Source organism: Dermochelys coriacea, chromosome 17 (genome assembly GCF_009764565.3).
Source record: "Dermochelys coriacea isolate rDerCor1 chromosome 17, rDerCor1.pri.v4, whole genome shotgun sequence".
Classification (NCBI taxonomy): Eukaryota; Metazoa; Chordata; order Testudines; family Dermochelyidae; genus Dermochelys; species Dermochelys coriacea.
Window position 1 is genome coordinate 2,764,527 of NC_050084.1, and position 20,651 is coordinate 2,785,177.

The window sequence follows — 20,651 nt, forward strand, 5'->3', positions numbered from 1 at the left end:
AAATACAACCTAGCTATTATTTTAGTAAGAAAAATGCCTTCAAATTCTGGACATTCCTAGAGTTAAAGCAGCACCATTTCCTTTAAGACATCCATCTCTCACATTCTTCAAGACCCAAAGTATATATAGTCTATGTATGGGAATGTGTTTTCAGTTTAGCAGATCTTCCTTACATTTGTCAAAATTCTGGATTTAGGTGACAGTAAACAAGAGCCCATGCATTGATTCCAATAGCCAGATTTGGTATGCAAAAGTTAAACTCTGATACACAAACCCTCAGAGGGTCAAAAATATGAGTTGCAAATCAAGGAAGCAGAATGTGAGGAAGGAATTTCTACTTATAAAGCTTTTGAGGTTCAAAAAAAAAAAAAAAGTTCAGTGTGAAAAGAAACCAGATTGCAGCATGAGTCACTTTACATTCCGTTATAGGGTTACTATACACATATATAAACCTGTAATCAGTGTGAAGTTTGTGTAAGAATTTCAAACAGCTAAAAATGTATAAATCATTTCAAAGCTCTAAATTTCAGAAATCAATATAATATCCTTGAATCCTAATCTTCACACAGGATTAGTTCTGTAACCAGACACCTGAAAAGCATGTGTAAATTGTAGAAGACCAGTATGTAGAATACTATTGAATTTTGAAAAGTAGTTCTGAGAAAAACTGATGACTCAATCCCATGTCACACCCTTGCACGAAGTCCTGACTCTCTGGGAAAGTTTTCAGTAATATGTAAGCACTTACTTCTCAGACCAAGTAATCTTGGTCTGGAAGAGATTACTTTTTCAAAGAAAGAAAAGGAGTACTTGTGGCACCTTAGAGACTAACAAATTTATTTGAGCATAAGCTTTCGTGAGCTACAGCTCACTTCTTATGCTCAAATAAATTTGTTAGTCTCTAAGGTGCCACAAGTACTCCTTTTCTTTTTGTGAATACAGACTAACACGGCTGCTACTCTGAAACTTTTTCAAAGGAATCTTAAAAACTTTGACTGTGTTCTGATGTAGGGGGAAATCTCAATTTTTCCAGAACACACAAATAAAAGCTGAAAATTATGACCACTTTCAGGTATCCAAAGACTGAGATTCACATGCGTCTCCCAGATGACATTTCTCTGATTTATTAGCATGCAGTACAGCTGTTGGCAGTGTAAAAGTGCTAAGAGCTGTACTGCAGTCTTGGAGTTTCAATTCTTCTCTCTCTCATTAGTGGGCGTGTCAAAGAAGTGATGTGCTACTAATTGAGGGATTGTTAGTTATTTGAGTGCCTCCTGCAGGCTGTTCAAGCAGGTTTTAAAGTAGTATAATGCTTGGTGCTAGACCTAGTCTAGATTAAGCAGTGTGCTGTGGAGAGGGATGTTCTATTACCTTTGATTCCCTGGTCAGTAGGAGAAATCGGAATTCACATACCATTTAAAGCCAGCCAACATATGTTTTAAGTTCCTGGAAAACACAAGCCAAGTTTATTTGCCCTTCTCAAAGAATTTCTGGGCACAAAAAATAAGCCACTGCCTTGTTGTCCAGGATTGTTCACTTGTTTGGAGAAACTAAAAATAGTAATTTACCAAAATGTGACATAGGCAAATAAGACATCATAGGCATCACGTGCAGGTGTGGTGTCTTGCACATATGCTGCCCTTTAGCAGAACATGTACCTTGTGAATGAACCCTGAGCACAAACTGCAGGAGAGTTCAAATACATCTGTGCAAACAGCACAAGTGCTTGAGGAGGAAATCTTACCTTCTCTGTGAAGGCAGTGAGGACCATGGCATGGGTCATCATTGATTCTCCAAAGATTAATCGTTCTGCTTTATTCATGTTCTTGACGGAGACACCGAACACCAGCTCCTGATCAAACCTACAAGTAAGCCATACAAAGGAGGTGAACAAAGAGGAGGAATCAGTGAAATTTAACGTCCAATGATTTATTGCACAGGGCTCTGACAGACATGTAGCTCCTTTTCAAATATCGAGTTAGAATAAATACTAAGCAGGCCCGTTTTGGAATGCCGTTTGCCAAGTACTAGGGAATTCAAGTAACTACACAAGCTCAAGGGATGGACTGTGGAATAACCACATTCAGAGGGGTGCTACAAACCCTTCCTTTTTTGCCTTGCAAGAGGCACAGCTGGGAAATACTGCATTTAAGTCCCTCTCTCTTCAGCCAAGAATATTTTGCATTAAAATTTCACAAGTGAATTAGCAACTGAGTACATTTTCAGAGTATCAACATTTCAATTTACAGCCAAAAAAAGGAGATTTAACAGGAATAGAGGTCCAAATGCACACTTGTCTCACTCATTTTGGGCAAAAAAGTTGAAAAAACATTTTTTGGACAACATTTGTCACCATAGCATTTTCAATTTGTAGCCAGATTTCCATGAACAGAGAGCTCAGAAAACAATTGTGTTTTAATTTCCTGCACTTACACATTCAGGTCCATGATGCCCAGCTTGCTATAGAAGTATTTTCCAATATCGGAGCCGAACCACACAGCCTAAAAATAGGAGAAAGTAGTCATGCCGGGGCCACGTCCCAAGATAACCTCTTACACCACGAAAGAGAAAAAAAAGTGCCACTGATTGGAAGACACAAACCTCGCCATCTTTAATGGAAGCTGCAGCTAACTTCTTCAACAGATCAACAGGCTGGTTGTTGTAGAGTGTTTTTCTTCCTCCCACCATGTTGCCCAAGTATGCTACCGTGTATAGCTTGTTGTACTGGTTCTGGGGTCGAGGATCATTCACTAGACAAATCTGCCATGAATAAGATGTCACTAGTTAAATTACAGATCAATTGAAGCCTCAAAGAAAGAAGTAACTCTTGGTATATCTAATTAGTTCTGATCTAGCTAGCTGACCATCCCATGAGGACAGCTTCAGCTGGAACATCAGAGGTTTACTGAATGCAACAGAAGATATGCTCTAAGCTGGTCTACATATTCTTAAGTGCTGTACAAGAACATCATTCTATTCCAATTAATATTCTATCAAGGCCCCCCTGGCTAAGCCACTCGAGATCTTACAGCAGCATGAAAACATGATTCAAGTACAGTCAATCCATAAAAAACTCATCCAAATTCACACAAAACCAAATGAGAGGTGCAGTGCAAATACAAAAAGGGACGTCTATGCAGTAACGAAGAAGGGGAAATAAATTCAAGGCTAACTGACTCAATTGATAGCCTCACACATTCCCCATAGCAAGCGGTGTAAAAAAAAACAACCCTGCTTCAGCAACAGCACACAGTACTATATGTTTAACATTAAAAGGGGCTCCAGAAACAGCAGGCATTTGTTGTATTCTCCAACCTTGTCTTCCATGTTGAAGAGGGGTTTGATGTGTTCCTGGTAGAACTGCAGTGGTGTCACAGGGCCAATCTTCTGGTAGTTCTTCTCCTTATCTCGGAATTCCCAGGAGAAGGTCTCAGGAGGGTTCCCCAAACAGCTGCTCACTATTCTGAATACCTGCACAGGAAAGCCGATCTGGGCATGAAAATTCACCCAAGCCTTCTGTCAATTAAGCACCAAAATTCTGCAGCTGGGCCAGCTATAGAACTGCCATTAGTCAATTGATATCTTCACATGGGGACCAGCTGCAGAATCAGCCCCTTAATGTTTATATTTAAAAAAATCTGAATAACCCTGTGCTGGTCAGTTTCCCACATCTGGTACTAAGAACCCATGTTCTACAACACCACCTAACATCAAATTAAAGTCCACAAAATCCTGTGCTTCTTCACCATGCTAGAAACATCACAGGTTCCTGCTCAAGTTTTTTGAGATTTTTCTCAGGCACTAATATATTCAATTCCAAGCTGTATGAATATAGTAGCAGTGAAATACAATCAAAACATATGGCTCAGCTGAAACACTGCCCAATCCTTAACCCTAGCAACTCCATTAAACTGCAGTGAAACCTTCCCCTAGATAGAAGCTGTGTTTAGACTGTGCAATGGAGCCAAAAGCCGTTACAATTGAAGACCACAATAAGGACAGCTTTTGAGACAGAAAAAGTTGCCAGGCCAGCTGCCACCTTTCAGAAGACTCTTCCCTCCCAGGTAGCATATACAAATATTGTTTGGGAAAGGGCTCTAACAACGTATGTTGTGTCTTACAGACACCATAATCCGTTCTCCTAGCATACATGCACAGAAACGTTTTCATTCTGATGGTACACCTCCATTAATCACTTTTCCTTCTGCAAGATGATTTGGATTTCTGCTCTTTGGAAATCCCAGAATAATCTTCTTGTCTGTTTTAATATATTTAACAAAACCTATATTTAGGGTTAAATACAATTTAACTGAAGGGCTCTGTCTGTTGATTTTGTGACATCCTTGGTTGAAATACGTAGTCTTTGATAGCTGACATGCTTTTATTAATTTCTATTAGATTAAGGATCTTTGGCTAGATTTCAGATGGACTGTATCCCTTTAAATGAACTTCTCTTTAAGAGGTCAGGCTAGTGGTGGTCCTCTATTATCCAACTATAGAAGTGCTCAACTTCTTTCCTGCCCTGAAGAACTTATAATCTAATAAGAACTGATTTCTTCTGTTATCCTTAAGTGGAAACAAGGGCATGGGCTCAAGTTTTTATTGGAAAAATTCCCACTTGTTTAGTTTTTATAGAACATGTTTCCAATAAAGGTTTTAAAGAACAAATTTAAATCCCTGGCCTCCTACAAAATGATTGATTCTCACACAGATTATGTTTGCACAAAGATAACATTTGCCAGTGGACATCCCCATTTACCTCAGATGGCCCTGTTTCTATATCAAATTACAGAAATAAAACAGGTCAATAGAGAATGCCCAAGGAAACCAACAGGCAAATTGGTTCCAACCAAAGGAAGGAAAAGTGATGGAGATGAAAGTCTCGAGTCAACAAGAGCAACCTTGCCTAAAATAGTCTTCTTGGCTTGTTTACCACCACACTCATCATAGGTCACCCCTCAGTATCTCCAAAGCTTCCTCTTTCAATACCCAGGGGATGCTTGTTTCAACTAAACAGAGCTTTCTATCACTCTGGTGACAGCTAACACCAGGGTAATGCAAGGACACAGTTGCTTTTTATTTTAAACGAAAACAGGCAGGGAAGAGAAGGGCCACTGCTGATAAGGTAGAGTCCACAAAAAGAAAACACTGAAGCAAGAAAAATTCAAATAAAATCCAGTGACCTGAACTTGTGACCTACCACATGCTGCTTTGATAAGGGGCATGTATCTACTGGAACACAAGAGATTCAGTATTCATCCGAAGACTATGCAACTGCTCAGCTTCAGATAAAGGATTGGTGCCCACAATAAGGAAACTGAGTCATAGAAATTTGCAAGTGAACTCAGTGGAGATGAATGGTGAATAAATCTGGTTTGCCAGGCACAAAACTTTAACTCTAATGTATAGAGAAATGCATTTGAACAAGTGAAGCAAGACAGTATAATCCACCTTTAAAACTGCTAAACGCTTTTGCAGGTTTAGAGTATGACAGATGCAGCTGGCAATGCTAATTACATTTCCCAAGAGGAAATCCACTTAAATGGTAGTCAACCAGTAGTGTTGCAACAGGAAGAATATGGGCTAACTCAGAGGAAGAAACAGCTTTTTTTTAAAAAAGCCACACAACAACTCTCCAGATTCTGACAGAAATTAGTGTGCCATTAATGAGTTTTGCTTCCAGTTTCTAATGCTGAAAACTAGGAGACTCTAAAAAGAAGCAAATTAAAAATGTAAATCTGCAGTGAACTCTAGGTCTCTGCTTTATCTGAATTAACCAAGCCATTCCAGGAGGCGTCAGGTTAACACTGCAATTAAGGCCTCCAGTGGATGTCTGCATGCAAAGCCTAAAGATGGGAATCATGTTAATGAATATTAAACTACAAAAAAGTAATTTTCAATGTATTGAAGGGTAGAATCAGTAAGGTGAGAAGTCATTTGGCCCCTAGCAGGGCATGTTTGATGGAATATAAAGGGTTTTGTTTTAACATACAAATATGTTAAGAACACAGTGCCAGTTTTGCTATCACCACATTTCTTATTCTAACTTTAGAACTGGGGATAGTGAAGCTGTGGATCTGTGCATGAATTGCAGTAATACTACCAGAGAGAGGGAACCAGGACCTATCATTTACCCACAAGACACAGAAAAGAATAATTTAACAGGAAGCTTTTGAGAAGTTTGCTGAAGGGAGGGAAAGGAAAAGGAGACGTACATCTGTAAATCTTCTCCAAAAGAGCTGGTACAAGATGACCCAGTGGGCCTGTACCATTAGACACTTCTGGCAGAGGTATATCCATAAACTTCTGTAAGTAGAGAATGCAGAAGTGTATTTTTTTTAGAAATACACATGGCCACGTACACCAATCTTAACATACTATGGGAAATAAGTTTGCTGCTTCTAATCCATTACTGTTGGCTATTTGAAAAAAAATAATCAAACTTAGAGAACAGAATAAAATGAAAATAGGGTATGGCATCTCTTGCATTTAAGCCAACCATACAGCAGCGCAAAGTGCTAACCTTTAAACTGCGGAGGGGTGAGAACCAGACAATGCACCCTACTTTAAAACTAATTTGCACATGTGAGAAGCTGTAAATTCATACAGAGAGGTACTTGAATAGTCTGCCTTTAAGAAAAAGAAACTCATTTTCTTAATTGGTAAAGTGATTGCAATGCTGCATATTTAGCACAGTTTTTTCCACATGCTAATGCCTGAGAAGCTGAACTTTTGTTATTCTTTTCTGCTCTCTTGTGGGGAATTTCTGCAACACCATTTGTACCACACAACTAAGTTTAGAGTGGGTATACAGAATATAGTTTCCAATTCTTCTAGCCCTTGCTAGTTAGACCAGGCTGTACATATTATTCTGGTCTCTGTTGAGAACAAAAATGCTGGGATTTAGAGTCCGTTAACTACACCCCGAAGAGGAAATCCTCAGCTGGTGTAAGGTGTCCTGCTCCATGACTCACCCAAGTGTTTAAATGCAATGGTAACCCAAAAATGTAAAGAACAGTTTATGCAAGAGAACATTACTAAAAAATAAAAATCATCTTAGTAACACTTCAGACAGTACATGGCCATCTGGGGTCACCCTGATTTTTGTACAATAGAAGAGGTTTGTTTTGTACTTTGCAGATAGCTCTAGAACAAAAGTAAGCCAGAATTACTTCATCTGTAGCAGCTTGCTTCTACTATGGAAAGAATCAGGTTATATATGTATATTACCTCCTCTATCATAGTGTCCTTTGCAGCAGTGAGTTCTTCCTTAGATGACCCACTTACTACCATGTTTCTTAGCCGCACACAGTACTCCCTCATCTGTTTAAAAAGAAAAGGCCATTTTATCACTAATAGGACCACAAGAAGTATCGATTTGCAAAGCCTGTACATGTTAGGAAGTCAAGATTTGCTTTATGGATCTCTATTTAAGCATCCATCACAAAAGGTTTGTTTAAAGAAAAAAATCCGTATTGATACTACTATTAAGAGTTGGTTCTTTATATTAAATTTTAGAACAATCTAAAACCAACCTTTCAGGCCAGTTGGTTTGCCAGGATTCAAGCTGAAGACTGGAACATGGCAGCCCTGAGCAACACCATTCAATCTCTGGTTTAATTTCACCATGCCTATTTTACTTACCAACTCATTTCTATAGATTTCTGGGGATAGTTGTCCCTTGATCACAGGCTAATAAATTGCAAAAACAAAGCTTTCAGTGGAAAGCGTCGATTGCCATTTCATTTTTTGCCACAATGGATTCAGATCCAAGTCTGATTGCCTAAACCCGCTTTCTTCCTTTGTCAGTCACTTCAGTATTTCACATGGCACTGGATGCTTTTCCTATGCAAGCTGGTTTTGGTTCTATCCTAAGCTCTGTATTGTTAAAATCCATACTTGTAAATCTTAGCCATCATACTTGGCATCATGAGAGCCTTGATCTCTTGGTGGATGGCACAGTGGAAAACTAGCTCTCCCTGGACACATGAAGTTTACAGAAAAATCTTCTGCCAGCCACATAGGTAGAATTTTTCCTTTGGGAGTTAGAGAAATAATGAACATTGTAAAAAGTGCCACAGAGGACATTTTCAAGCTATTGTTTGAAATCAAGAGCTTAAAACCCTGTTAGTAGCAGCTATTCATGCACCTACTTCCTCTTTCTTTCCCAGCATTTTAGGGCCATTCCCCCTTTGCCTTTTAACCCTTACAAATGCAGTGTTTGCATAGAAGCAAGGAAGTACCCAGACTGGCTTTTAATGCTTTGATCAATAAAGAAAATTTAAAGAAACTAGTCAGAAACATCTGGAGCTTATGGTTTCTTCCCATCCGTCTAACCACTGAGTTTTAGCACAATTTCAGATTTACCTTATGATTCAAAATCTCATTCATCCTTCTAGAGGCCTCTGTGCTGTGAGACTCAGGGAAATTCTTCTTGGGGATAACACCATGTTTTTCTAGAAGAAAAAGTTGACAAATATTATCAATTGATAATCTTGTATGCAGTGTAATTGTAGCTGTGTCAGTCCCAGGATATTAGAGAGACAAGGTAGATGAAATATCATCTTATTGGACCAGCTTCTGTTGGTGAGAGAGAAGCTTCCAAGTCATACAAAGCTCTTCTTCAGGTCTGGGAAAGATATTCCCAGCATCACAGCCAAATGGATGTTCCACCTTGTAATTTAGCTGCGACACTCAGTATCTTTCCCAGACCCGAAGAAGAGCTTTGGGGGCTTGGAAGCTTGTCTCTCTCACCCCCTGAAGCTGGTCCAATAAAAGATATTTGCTCACCCACCTTGTCTTTGATTGACAATCTTATCTTTCTAGATGGCCAGTGTCGACATCTGCTCATACCCACAGGAAGCCTTAACTCCCCTGGTTTCTATGAAGATTGGCTGTGGCAGAGGTTTCTTATAAAAGAAAGATCAAGCCAAAGGTTATGTTTTTTATCAGAGTCTTCCTCTGTCTTTGTTAAGTATAAATTCAGCTGGGTTCTCCATAAAGATAGAGTCCTTCAGTGATCAGACATGACAATCTGCCATTTGTAAACTTATTTCTCCTCAACTAATTAATGTTATTTAAGAAGCTCTTTCACCAGGAATTTGACTCTTCTTAGATTAAGCTACCAACCCATGAATAAAAATATATCAACCTCTTGTGTGCTATTCCATGTATTTGGTCTTAAGGTGAAGTGAAGAACTTCCCAACCTTCCCTTCTCCATGGCAACAGAAAAAGTGCTTTATCCTCAAAGTTATGAGATGTAGCTTTGTAGTTGCTAATAGAGTAGTAACAGTTAGGTTAATTAATATTTACATTGTGGTAGCACTTAGAAGCTCCACTGTTCTAGGTGCTGGAACAATAGTCCCTGGACACGCAGCATACAATCTAAGAAACAGTCTCCTTTCTGCAATAAGTCTTTGCAAGACAATTAGGCAAGAAAGGGCAGGTAAGGGCAATTACAGCATTCCAGAAAACAAAATCCTTTTGTGCAGTTTGTGCTGATTTTAAGCACTCAGTACCCTACAAGCTTATTACACTGGTGCATAGTCCACTTTAAATCAAGCAACCTCCGAATCCACCTATGTGAATTCAACTACATCTTGATAAATTTTTCGCTTAAAGAACAGCCCTACCCTGAGCAGCAGCCTTGTAAAGATGGCACGGAGGAGTTCCACATTCATTTTGTCTCATTCCATATCCCATTTGCTCAGCTTGCAAGAACATTTTACCTGCTAGCCCTACAAACATCCTGGGCTCCGACAGCCAATATGGGTTCTTACCTTGTGCACCAGTAACATTGTGCACAGGTACAAGTGAAGGCAATTCCATTTTCTCTGGATTATGACCACTCACTGAGTTACCCATTTTCATAATCAGGAGACAATCAAATTGCACGGGTGTGGCTGAGGGCCCCATTTGGCCTGGTCCTACCACAGGCAGTGCACAATGAGGAGAGAACCCAGAGTTCAGGGTGAGTTTGTAGGGACAACTTTTAAGACATTTTTACCAAAAAAGAAAAGGAGTACTTGTGGCACCTTAGAGACTAACAAATTTATTTGAACCCTTAGTCTCTAAGGTGCCACAAGTACTCCTTTTCTTTTTTGAGAATACAGACTAACACGGGCTGCTACTCTGAAACATTTTTACCAGTGAATGTTGAGCAAATCTGTTATGAGAGAGAGAGGGGCTGTTAGCCTAGCATTCTGCAATGGGGCCCTATGGCTTTGGAACTCACTTCTTCCTTTGGGCATAACAGCCCACCTTGGGGGCATGCTGCACACCTTGTATTTCATAAGGAGAGGGACACGGGGGAGTTTAACATTTGTTGCCCCATTTATGTTGTTTCTTAACAATTGGGATGCAAGAGTACTTTACAGAGTCTGTTTAACACACTGTTGAGGGTGCCTAGAACGTGGGATGAGTTCCCTTTTGGGTAGTGGAGTAGAAGTTTAAGTAAACTGGAGATGAAAAACAGTGAGTATATGAATACCCACATGTGGTTTCTGTTTTAATCCACATACAAGAACTCATCCCCCCCTTGACTCCCCATTAAATGTTGGCACGATGCCTGCAGGAAGACTGGCATAAGTTTCTGGGTATGCTTCCAGTATTAAGAGTTAAACTACTAGATTAGTGAATAATTAAGTGCATAAATTTGCTCCCACCTGTGGTTTCTACAGCCAGTGTTTATATTCTAAAGAAAGTTAAAACTGGTTTAGTCGGATTCCACTCCCTGATTTTAGGTAGTCAAAACCATAAGAAGGGAGGTAATGACAGAGGTTAGCCAAATGCTTTTAAGTAGATCACATTTGTGGTTTGTTGCAGTCAGGTTTAAGGGGACAAATTGTCACCTCAACTATGGCAAAACTAAAGGAAGGCATATAATGTTAATGTTGGACTCAAGACACAGTTCTTAGTGCTCATAGTACTAGGTTTTTTAATTTGGGGTATACATTTAAGTTGAGCCTCTATTATGGTGTGTCTAAAAAATTTCCATGCAGCTTGCAGGGATTTCACTTTTGGCACTGTACCTTTTAATTTCTGTTTAACCGCCTCATTTTTGTGTAGTTCCCCCTTTCTGAAATTAAATGCTAGAGTGTTGGGCTGCTGTGGTGTTTTCACCATCACAGGGATGTTAAATTTAATTATATTATGGTCACAATTACAAAGTGTTCCAGCTACGTTTACCTCTTGGACCAGATCCCGTGCTGCACTTCAGACTAAATCAAGAATTGCCTCTCGTGGGTTCCAAGACTAGCTGCTCCGAGAAGCAGTCATTAAGGTGTCAAACTATTTCTGCATCCCGTCCTGAGGTGACATATACTCAGTCAGTCAATATGGGGACAGTTGAAATCCCCCATTGAGTTTATTTTTAGAACCTCTCTAATCTCCCTGAGCATTTCAGAGTCACACTAACCACCTCACCAGGATGGTGCTGAATATATCCCTACTGCTATACAATTAGAGCATGGAATTACTATCCATAGAGATTCTGTGGTACAGTTTGGTGTAGTACACTTAAATTTTTACTTCATTTGATTCTATGCTTTCACATATAGTGCCACTCCAATCTGTTAAATCCTTCAGATTGATTTTGTACCCTAATATTACTGTGTCCCATTGATTATCCTCATTCCTCCAAGTTTCTGTGATGCCTATTATATCCATATCCTCATTTTATATGAGGCAGTCTAGTTCACCCATCTTATTATTTAGACTTCTAGCATTTGAATATAAGCACTTTAAAAACTTGTCACTTTTTAGCTGTCTGCCATTACATGATGTAATTGAATGGGACTTTCATTTGACTATTTTTCATCAGATCCTACCTGTATTTTATAATCTTCCATCCTTTCCTAGGACATAGAGAATCTCCATTAACAGACCCTCCCTGAAGGGATGTCTCTGTCCGAACCACTCGCTCCTCTGCACCTGCTGGCTTTTCCTCAGCCCTTAGTTTAAAAACTGCTCTACAACCTTTTTAATGTTAAGTGCCAGCAATCTGGTTCCATTTTGGTTTAGGTGGAGCCCATCCTTCCTGTAGAGGCTCCCCCTTTCCCAAAAGTTTTCCCAGTTCCTAATAAATCTAAACCCCGCCTCTCTACGCCATTGTCTCATTCACACATTGAGACCCTGCAGTTTTGCCTGTCTAACTGGCCCTGCACATGGAACTGAAAGCATTTCAGAGAATGCTACCATGGAGGTCCTGGACTTTAATCTCTTACCTAACAGCCTAAATTTGGCCTCCAGGACCCCTCTCCAATCCTTCCGTGTGTCATTGGTACCTACACATACCATGACCACCAGCTCATCCCCAGCACTACACACAACTCTATCTAGATGCCTCAAGAGATCTGCAACCTTCACACCAGGCAGGCAAGTCACCATGAGGTTCTCCTTTTCATCGCAAACCCAGCAATCTAGGTGTCTAATGATTGAATCATATACTACTCTATTACCTGTCTCTTCGTAATAACTGGCGTTCCCTCCCTCGGAGAGGTATCCTCAGTGCAAGAGGATACCACGACATCTGGAATGAGGGTCCCAACTATGGCATTGTTTCCTTCTGCTCCAGTTGGATGCTTTCCTTCCCTGAGACTTTCATCCTCCTCAACAGCACAGAGGCTGCCAGACACGGGGTGGGACCGTTCTATTGTGTCCTGGAAAGTCTCATCTGTGTACCTCTCTGCTCCTCCAGTTCAGCCACCCTGGTCTCCAAAACCCGTACATGGTCTCTGAGGGCCAGGAGCTCCTTGCACCGAATGCACACATATGCCACCTGCCCATAGGGCAGGGAATCATACATACGGCGTTGGTGCAATAAACTGGATAGCCCCCACTCTGCCTGCATTCTCTTTTTACTCCTGCAGCTCATTCCTTTGTTGATGTTTTGTTTTTATCAGGGAGTGGTTTTGGCTTTAAGTTTAAGGAATGTTAAGTGTATCTAGCCCCCTGCTCATGCTTCCCCTGCCACTAGCTGTTCCTGTTCGCTAGCTCCTCCGGTCACTTAGGAGGAGTTGTATTAATTCCAAACTAGGTTTTGAAAAGGAGAGGGAGGAAGGCTGCAGCATGGAGAAACCAACACAACACAGGAAAGTTCTGTTAATCTTTCAATTTGAGGCCTTATTTGTTACTCTGATTAGTACCTTTAACCTACAATTGATTTAGCATTGGCAGCCTTTATGCAAGTTGTTTCAGTCTATCAAGCAAGAGAACCACTTAGTGTTACATAATGACATCAGACATACATCAAGTGAGTTGTGTGGAAATTCTGTCACTATCTTAAATGGATTATTTGTCCTTTACTATCACTGGATTGCTGTGATTAGTGGAACTACAAATAAATACTACTCATTAAAGTAGTCTAGTGTGCAGCACTGTACAATCTATGATGCCTGTAGGACGTTGGGCTATCAGTATAAAAATAATACATGGCTGTAAACAGTAGTTACTTCACTCCTGATCTTTCAGGAAAGAGCAGAGTTTCAGGAAGCCCTTTCAGTCACCATTTGTCTTACCAACAATATTAACCAGCATATCCCACTGTCCTCCATCATTGGTGGGGTTGGAAAGCAGGAACTGCATCAGCCTGTCTTCTACAGGCTCGTTTTTCTGAGCAGTTTCCACAAAGGCATTTAAAAAATAGTAGCAGCGTTCAATCTGGAACAGGACAGATAGGGTAATTTAATCTTTGCATTTAACATGCCATCTGCTACTTCATTCCTGGGTGTATGCACTTCTTTGCAAATCTCACTGGGTGGGTGGGAAGAGACGGATGACACCTATGCTGTCCCATTCCATTACATGTTCTTACCTTCTCTCTGCAACTCTAGACATCATTCTGTAGGCATATTTCTATTACCTGTTCTCTCTTGTAAGCCTTTAGTTTGTGTGGAGAGAGGAGTGTGAAAGCAAATTAATATATGGGGGAAAAAATAGAAAACACTAGATGAAGCCTCTTTCAGGCCTAGTCTACACTGGGGGTGGGGGGAAAAAAAAAACTGACCTAAGATATGCAACTTCAGCTATGAGGATAGTGTAGCTGAAGTCGACGTATCTTAGGTCAACTTACCTCACGTCCTCAAAGCGCGGGGTCAACTGCTGCCGCTCCCCCGTCGACTCCATTTCAGCCTCTCGCCATGGTGGAGTACAGGAGTCGACGGCAGAGCGATTGGGGATAGATTTATCGCGTCTACACTAGACATGATAAATCGATCCCCGATAGATCAACCACTACCCGCTGATCTGGCGGGTAGTGTAGTTGTACCCTTAGTTATTAGGGCTAGCTGCTCTTAAACAGCCACTGTTGGAAACAAACAAGTAAATTAGCTTCCAGCAGTGTGTCACAGGGACAAGAATAAGGCAGCTTTAGTGGAAAACAGTGTTGTTCCTATCAAGCCTCCTACACAGATCCTTGAGAGGACTTAAGCATCTTGAAACAAAAAATGCTACTCTTCTGAACAAATTTAAAACCCCCCACCATTTTCTCCTCAATCAAGGAACACTTGCTCCCCACCCACATCTAAAAATTGTGCTTGGAAAGGACTTCCAAAGACTGCTTTCAGCATTTCTCCTTGTCATCTTAGGAAAAGCCTGAACGCCTGGATAGAGGGAAATCAGACTGCCAATGTTGTTTGCATGGGTAAAACGTCCCCTAAGAAGAGTCTATGGCCAGCACTACTGTACCTTATCCCAGTAGAAGAGATATGCTTGGCTAAACTCAAACTCTTCAATGTTAAACTTCTTCATGACAGGAAGACGCATCGCATTCAGACATGAGAAGATCCAGCATCTCCCTGAAAGAGAGCAAAGAAACAAGAATTAAACTATCCAGCTTTACAAAGATTTGCACAGACTATATTTAAACACAAGGTTTATATGGGGCTGTTCAGACTCACTCTTTTACAGTATTTAAAAAAAAATTCTCTCTCTCTCTCTCTCTCTCTCTCTCTCTCACACACACACACACACACACACCCCCACCCCCGATCAAGTGGTCAAACAAGCAAAGAGATCTTGGCATCCCAGATCCTGACTTCTACCCCAGCTCTACCAGTGACTCCCATCTGATCTTTGAAAAGCCTTATTGAGTTTAAGTATCCTTGGTGACCTTTATATTAAATTAATGGTTTCTGTATTATTGGGGGACTGGATGATCAAAGGACTATATTGAACAATATATGCCAGACAAGAATGGACTTTTAGACAAAGTGTTGAGTGATTTGCCTGGGGAATCTCTAGGAGGAGATGAATGCAAATTTTCACTTCCAGTTATGCAACAAACCTAGTCTTTTGAAGTTACGCCCAGAGAGAGACCCACTGGGTACCGATTATCTGTTCTCAGAATCAGAAGATCAAAGGTCCAAGCCATATAAAGGAAAGATTGACCTATTCACAGAAGCGCTAGTGCTGAGCTAAAGCTGTTATGAACTTGTAGCCACAGAAAATCCCCTTTGTGGGATTTGAAGGGCTGACTCCTATCAGAGCCCTTGTTGGAGGGTGGGTGCTCTCTGCCCAAGAGAGATGACGGCTAAGGAGCCAAGAGCGGGTGCCAGCAATGGACCATGGAGGAGGAATACAGGTGAAATTGCCTTGAACTGTGACGGTCTCTTTATTTTTCTTTATCTCAGTTTCTCTAGCTATAAAATATACAATATGTATCTATTCATAGGGAAAATTGAAAGGATTTTTTAAGGAGCTTTGAAGATCAAAAGTGATAGATAAGGGCCAAGAATTACTAAAAGCCAAGCTGAAAAGGGCTATTTCAAACTGCTCTTGAATGTCATCACAGATCCAAGATGTCCAATATCAAAAGACAGTGGTGAAAATCTCTCATACAGATTAATCTAGAACAGAGGTGGGCAAACTACAGCCTGGGGGCCGCACCTGGTGCTTCAGACATTTTAATGCCAGCCCTCGCTTGCCCCGCTCCAGCCTGGGAGTGGGATTAGAGCTTGCCCGGCTCCACATGTGCTGTGACGCTGCATGGCTCCTGGAAGCAGTGGCATGTCCTCCTTCCGGCTCCTTCACATAGGGGCAGCCAAGGGACTCCACATGCTGCCCCCGCCCCAAGCGCCATCTCCGCAGCTCCCATTGGCCACAGTTCCTGGCCAATGGGAGCTGCAGGGGTGGCACCTGCAGACTGGTCACTGCACAGAGCCACCTGGCCATGCCTCTGTACAGGAGGCAGAGTGGGGGCATGACGCTGCTTCCAGGAGCTACTGAGGTAAGCGCTGCACAGAGCCTGCACCCTTCATCCCCTCCCATGCCCCAACCCCCTGCCCCAGCCCTTATTCCCCCCCACCCTCTGAACCCCTCGATCCCAGCCTGGAGCATCCTCCTGCACCCCAAACCCCTCATCCCCATCCCAGAGCCTGCACCCCCAGCTGGAGCCCATGCAACACCCCCACACACCCCAACCTCAGTCCGGAGCTCACTCCTTCACCTTGAACTCCACATTTCTGGCCCCACCCCAGAGCCCGCATCCCCAGTTGGAGCCCTCACCCCCTCCCACATCCCAATCCCCAATTTTGTGAGCATTCATGGCCTTCAATACAATTTCCATGCCCAGATGTGGCCCTCCTGACAAAAAGTTTGCCCACCCCGATCTAGAACCTCTGCGTGGGAGGAAGCTACTGTCTGCCAAATCCATTGTAGGTTGAGTGACAACTTAGAGATATATCAGTCTGATCATCAACCTTCAAACGTTAAAAGCAATTACTATCTACGGTCTTAAACCAGGAGACCTTAAAACTGTCACAGGTCCAGTGACTGAGCAAGGCTCTTTTGGCACCAATCCAAGACCACATCCAATTTCAGATCTCAGACCAATGTTATTCCAAATTAGGGAAGAGTGCCATTTCTCGGAGTTCTCTGAGTAATTTCAACTTCAAAGGGCTTTGTCTATCGGTCACTATTTCCACAGGCCTAAGGAGCAGAGGTGATACAGTATGAACTCAAACAGCAAGAGCTCTTCCAGGTGATGTTTCATAAATGAGAAGGCAGTTTAAAACATAGCACCAGGCATCCATTGTAAATGTAACCTGGTTCATAGACTTGTGCTGCCATAATTAATATGGGTTTTGTTTTAAGAGCAGTCAAGGAACAGCCTATCTGACAAGTCTGAGGCTTGCAGAGAATTTCCCTTACCTGAGTTTTTCTGGTTAGTGACTGGCTTGCCTTCTACAGGCACGGTATGCTGGAACACGTGCACAGTCTCCTGCACCACATGCCGATTGAGACACACTTCCAGTGGGTCACTGGTGGTTGCAACATTTCGAGCAAGCAAGAACTGTGGTGTTGACACCAGATTTTTGGTGAAAGCTGCTATCTTTTCCAAGCTGAGCCCTGCTGAGCAAAGCAACGCACGTCACATCACATCACATCACACAAGCTGAGTGAGGCAGCCTTGGCACGTGCGGTCAGAGCCCCGAGGGGTCACCCTACCTGAGGGCATGGAAATGGCTAACAAGGTACCTGGGGAACTTCCCTGCTGAGGGCACCCAAGAGGAACCCAGGGCCCAGATACCAGCCGGTCAAGCTCTGCCTGCAGCTGGGTGCCCCCACGGTGCTAGGACCCCTTATCCTAAGTGCCCCTGCCCCCAGGTCCCCCTGCATGCCCCCCACCCCACCCCCCCATGTCCCGCATGCCCCATCCTCCGGGTACCGGTGACCCAGCTCCCCGGGTCCCCCTGCATGCCCCCCACCCCACCCCCCCGTGTCCCGCATGCCCCATCCTCCGGGTACCGGTGACCCAGCTCCCCGGGTCCCCCTGCATGCCCCCCACCCCGCCCCCCGGGGCCCCCTGCATGCCCCATCCTCCGGGTACCAGTGACCCAGCTCCCCGGGTCCCCCCGCATGCCCCCACCCCACCCCCCGGGTCCCCCTGCATGCCCCCCACCCCACCCCCCGGGTCCCCCTGCACGCCCCATCCTCCGGGTACCAGTGACCCAGCTCCCCGGGGCCCCCTGCACGCCCCCCACCCCATCCCCGGGTCCCCCTGCACGCCCCCCACCCCACCCCCCGGGGCCCCCTGCACGCCCCATCCTCCGGGTACCAGTGACCCAGCTCCCCGGGGCCCCCTGCATGCCCCGCCCCCACCCCACCCCCCGGGGCCCCCTGCACGCCCCATCCTCCGGGTACCAGTGACCCAGCTCCCCGGGGCCCCCTGCATGCCCCCACCCCACCCCCCGGGGCCCCCTGCACGCCCCATCCTCCGGGTACCAGTGACCCAGCTCCCCGGGTCCCCCCGCATGCCCCCACCCCACCCCCCGGGTCCCCCTGCATGCCCCCCACCCCCCGGGGCCCCCTGCACGCCCCATCCTCCGGGTACCAGTGACCCAGCTCCCCGGGGCCCCCTGCATGCCCCCACCCCATCCTCCAGGGACCGGTGTCCCCGCCCCCCCCACATGCCCCATCCTCTGGGGACCGGTGACCCCGGGTACCCCCGCCATGTGCCCCTCCCCCTTCCAGGGGGGCAGCCACCGCGCCCCCAGCCGGCTCCGCTCTCGCTCACCCAGGAGGTTCATGGCGGGGCGCTGGCAGCGGTCCGGGCAGAAACAAGCCGGCGGCGAGGACGGAAGAGGCTCTTATAGCCCCAGCACCGGAAGTAGGAAGCGCAGCCAGAGCCAGCGAGGGGGGCGGGAGGACGGCGCGAGGAGAGGGACATTCCACGCCGCTGGCGTTGCGCAGGCTCCCGAGGCGCGAGGCTGCTCCCGGGGCCCGGGCCGCTCTGGCTTTTAAAGGGGCCGCGCCCAGCCGCAGCTCGATTTGTGCCGGGGGGGTGCTGAGAGCCCTTGAACCAAACTGTAACCCCTGTGTGTGACGGAAGCCCCTTGGGGCGAGGGGGACAGCAGCACCCAGGGCTGCTGCAGCCTCCCCCCACCCTGGGCTCAGCTCTTCCCCGTGCAGCCTCAAACCACCCCCCCCACCCACCTGTGGGGGTGGCAGGCACGTAGCTTTTCCCTTTTAGGGTTGCCCCTAGGCTCTGCACAGGGACCTCCCCTATTTCTGCATCGCTGTATAACAGGATCCAGAGTTGCTGAGTGCTGGGGAAAGCACCGAGAAACACCTCTGTTTTGGGTAATGACCATAATGAATGTCAGGAAGTGAGGTGGGGTGAAGTGCTAAGAAAAGTCCCTTATTTTTTTAAATACAGTGTCGGCACCCCTACTTTGCAGGACAAGCAGGGCGTATGCCTGGATAGAAATGAGGCAAGCTTGTCCAAACAGGCCAGTAGCGCAGCACTTTACAGACAGCTCTTTTTCCAAGCATTCATTGCTATGATTTCATTTAAACAGGTTCTGAACAAACAAATGCCCAGAGTTTTAAACAGAACATCAAAATACCTTACATAGATTATTTTAAAAACAAACCAGTTCCTTACAATCTGATGTCTCAGATTATTGCCATGTCACCAAATTTTTCAAAGTTGGTCATTCTCAGATAACCTTACAGTCAAGCCTCTTTTGTAGCTCAGTGAGCCACTTTTATATAGCTCGTTGATGTCAATCTTTAGCTCCTGATTGCTCGCTGGCAGGAGGAGCGCTGCCTCAACTCTTTCACCTGTACAGGTGCAGGGTATCAGAGACTTCATTGGGATGTTAACTCCATGACTCCTGGATCCAGAAATGGGTCTCTGCACTTGTCACAGTGCTGATGATTTGGGTGTGTAGTTATGCAAGTGAAATAACATTTGGCAGGGAAGACAGTGTGTAGATTACAAAAATTATTAACTTGTATCTCTTGGGGGTATATTTATGCTTCCCCATCTCTTGTTTAACTGTTTTCCCAAGTTTTATTTTTCAAATGTTTAAGGGGAAATCTGCCCCTGACTACCCATGTATGTCTGTAGATGAGGTTCTTTGTTCAAAAGCAAAGTATTTCATTAGATTGTGCAGTTTGGTTGTTGTGTCAGGAACTTGCTGTTGGTAAATTTCCTTTTCATTTCCCAGTATCTTATTTCAGTATTTCTGTTCAAGTTAATGACAGGTGCAGGAAAAGGTGAATCCTGTCCCAAGCAAACAGCATGCATAACCAATCTGACTGGTGGTGGTCAGTATGAAGAAATCTTTCCCCATGCAAGGGGGTGATAACAGAGCACCTGCACAACCAAAACTACAGTCTCAATACCAAGGTAGACTCTGTAGCTACTGCACTTGTATTCCAAGAGGAGCATAGACTATCACTCTGTTTTTTCAGGTTTCAGAGTAGCAGGCGTGTTAGTCTCTTTTCGCAAAAAGAAAAGGAGTACTTATGGCACCTTAGAGACTAACAAATTTATTTGAGCATAAGCTTTTGTGAGCTACAGCTCACTTCATCGGATGCAGCTTATGCTCAAATAAATTTGTTAGTCTCTAAGGTGCCACAAGTACTCATTTTCTGTTTTTTCACAGATCCATTGGTCTGGTCTCACCCCCAAAATTCCCCTGCATGCTGGAGTACAGTAAGGCCTCACAGAGCACATCCCTGTGGTGCACAGGGAGGATGGAACCCTTTCACTGGGCCCACAACCCTACACTCATTCCCTGAACAGAATCACAAGAGTTCACTTTCTAGTTGATGGCTTTGGAATTGGGTCTGGATTTGCAGGGATAGTGAGCATCCACAACCCTCACTGAGATAAGTAGGAGCTGCAGGCTGTCAGCATCTC

General features: G+C 44.2%; 1 protein-coding gene across 3 annotated transcripts in view; it reads right to left on the reverse strand.

The window, feature by feature from the left end:
* The window catches only part of BLMH (bleomycin hydrolase), a 31,836-nt gene extending 12,914 nt beyond the window's left edge, over nucleotides 1-18,922 (reverse strand). Inside the window, exons 1-10 of one of the 3 annotated variants that reach the window (XM_038375568.2) lie at nucleotides 18,516-18,922; nucleotides 17,150-17,347; nucleotides 14,687-14,796; nucleotides 13,519-13,660; nucleotides 8,368-8,456; nucleotides 7,231-7,323; nucleotides 3,316-3,471; nucleotides 2,602-2,760; nucleotides 2,434-2,501; nucleotides 1,745-1,862 (exon numbers count right to left, since the gene is read on the reverse strand). In XM_038375568.2, the coding sequence (XP_038231496.1) occupies nucleotides 1,745-1,862; nucleotides 2,434-2,501; nucleotides 2,602-2,760; nucleotides 3,316-3,471; nucleotides 7,231-7,323; nucleotides 8,368-8,456; nucleotides 13,519-13,660; nucleotides 14,687-14,796; nucleotides 17,150-17,347; nucleotides 18,516-18,528 (1,146 nt within the window). In that variant the 5' untranslated portion in view covers nucleotides 18,529-18,922. Of the gene's footprint in view, nucleotides 1-1,744; nucleotides 1,863-2,433; nucleotides 2,502-2,601; nucleotides 2,761-3,315; nucleotides 3,472-7,230; nucleotides 7,324-8,367; nucleotides 8,457-13,518; nucleotides 13,661-14,686; nucleotides 14,797-17,149; nucleotides 17,351-18,515 lie in introns of all 3 variants that reach the window. The other 2 variants (XM_038375567.2, XM_043499473.1) reach the window with 2 other exon arrangements.
* Between the last annotated feature and the right edge of the window lie 1,729 nt (nucleotides 18,923-20,651).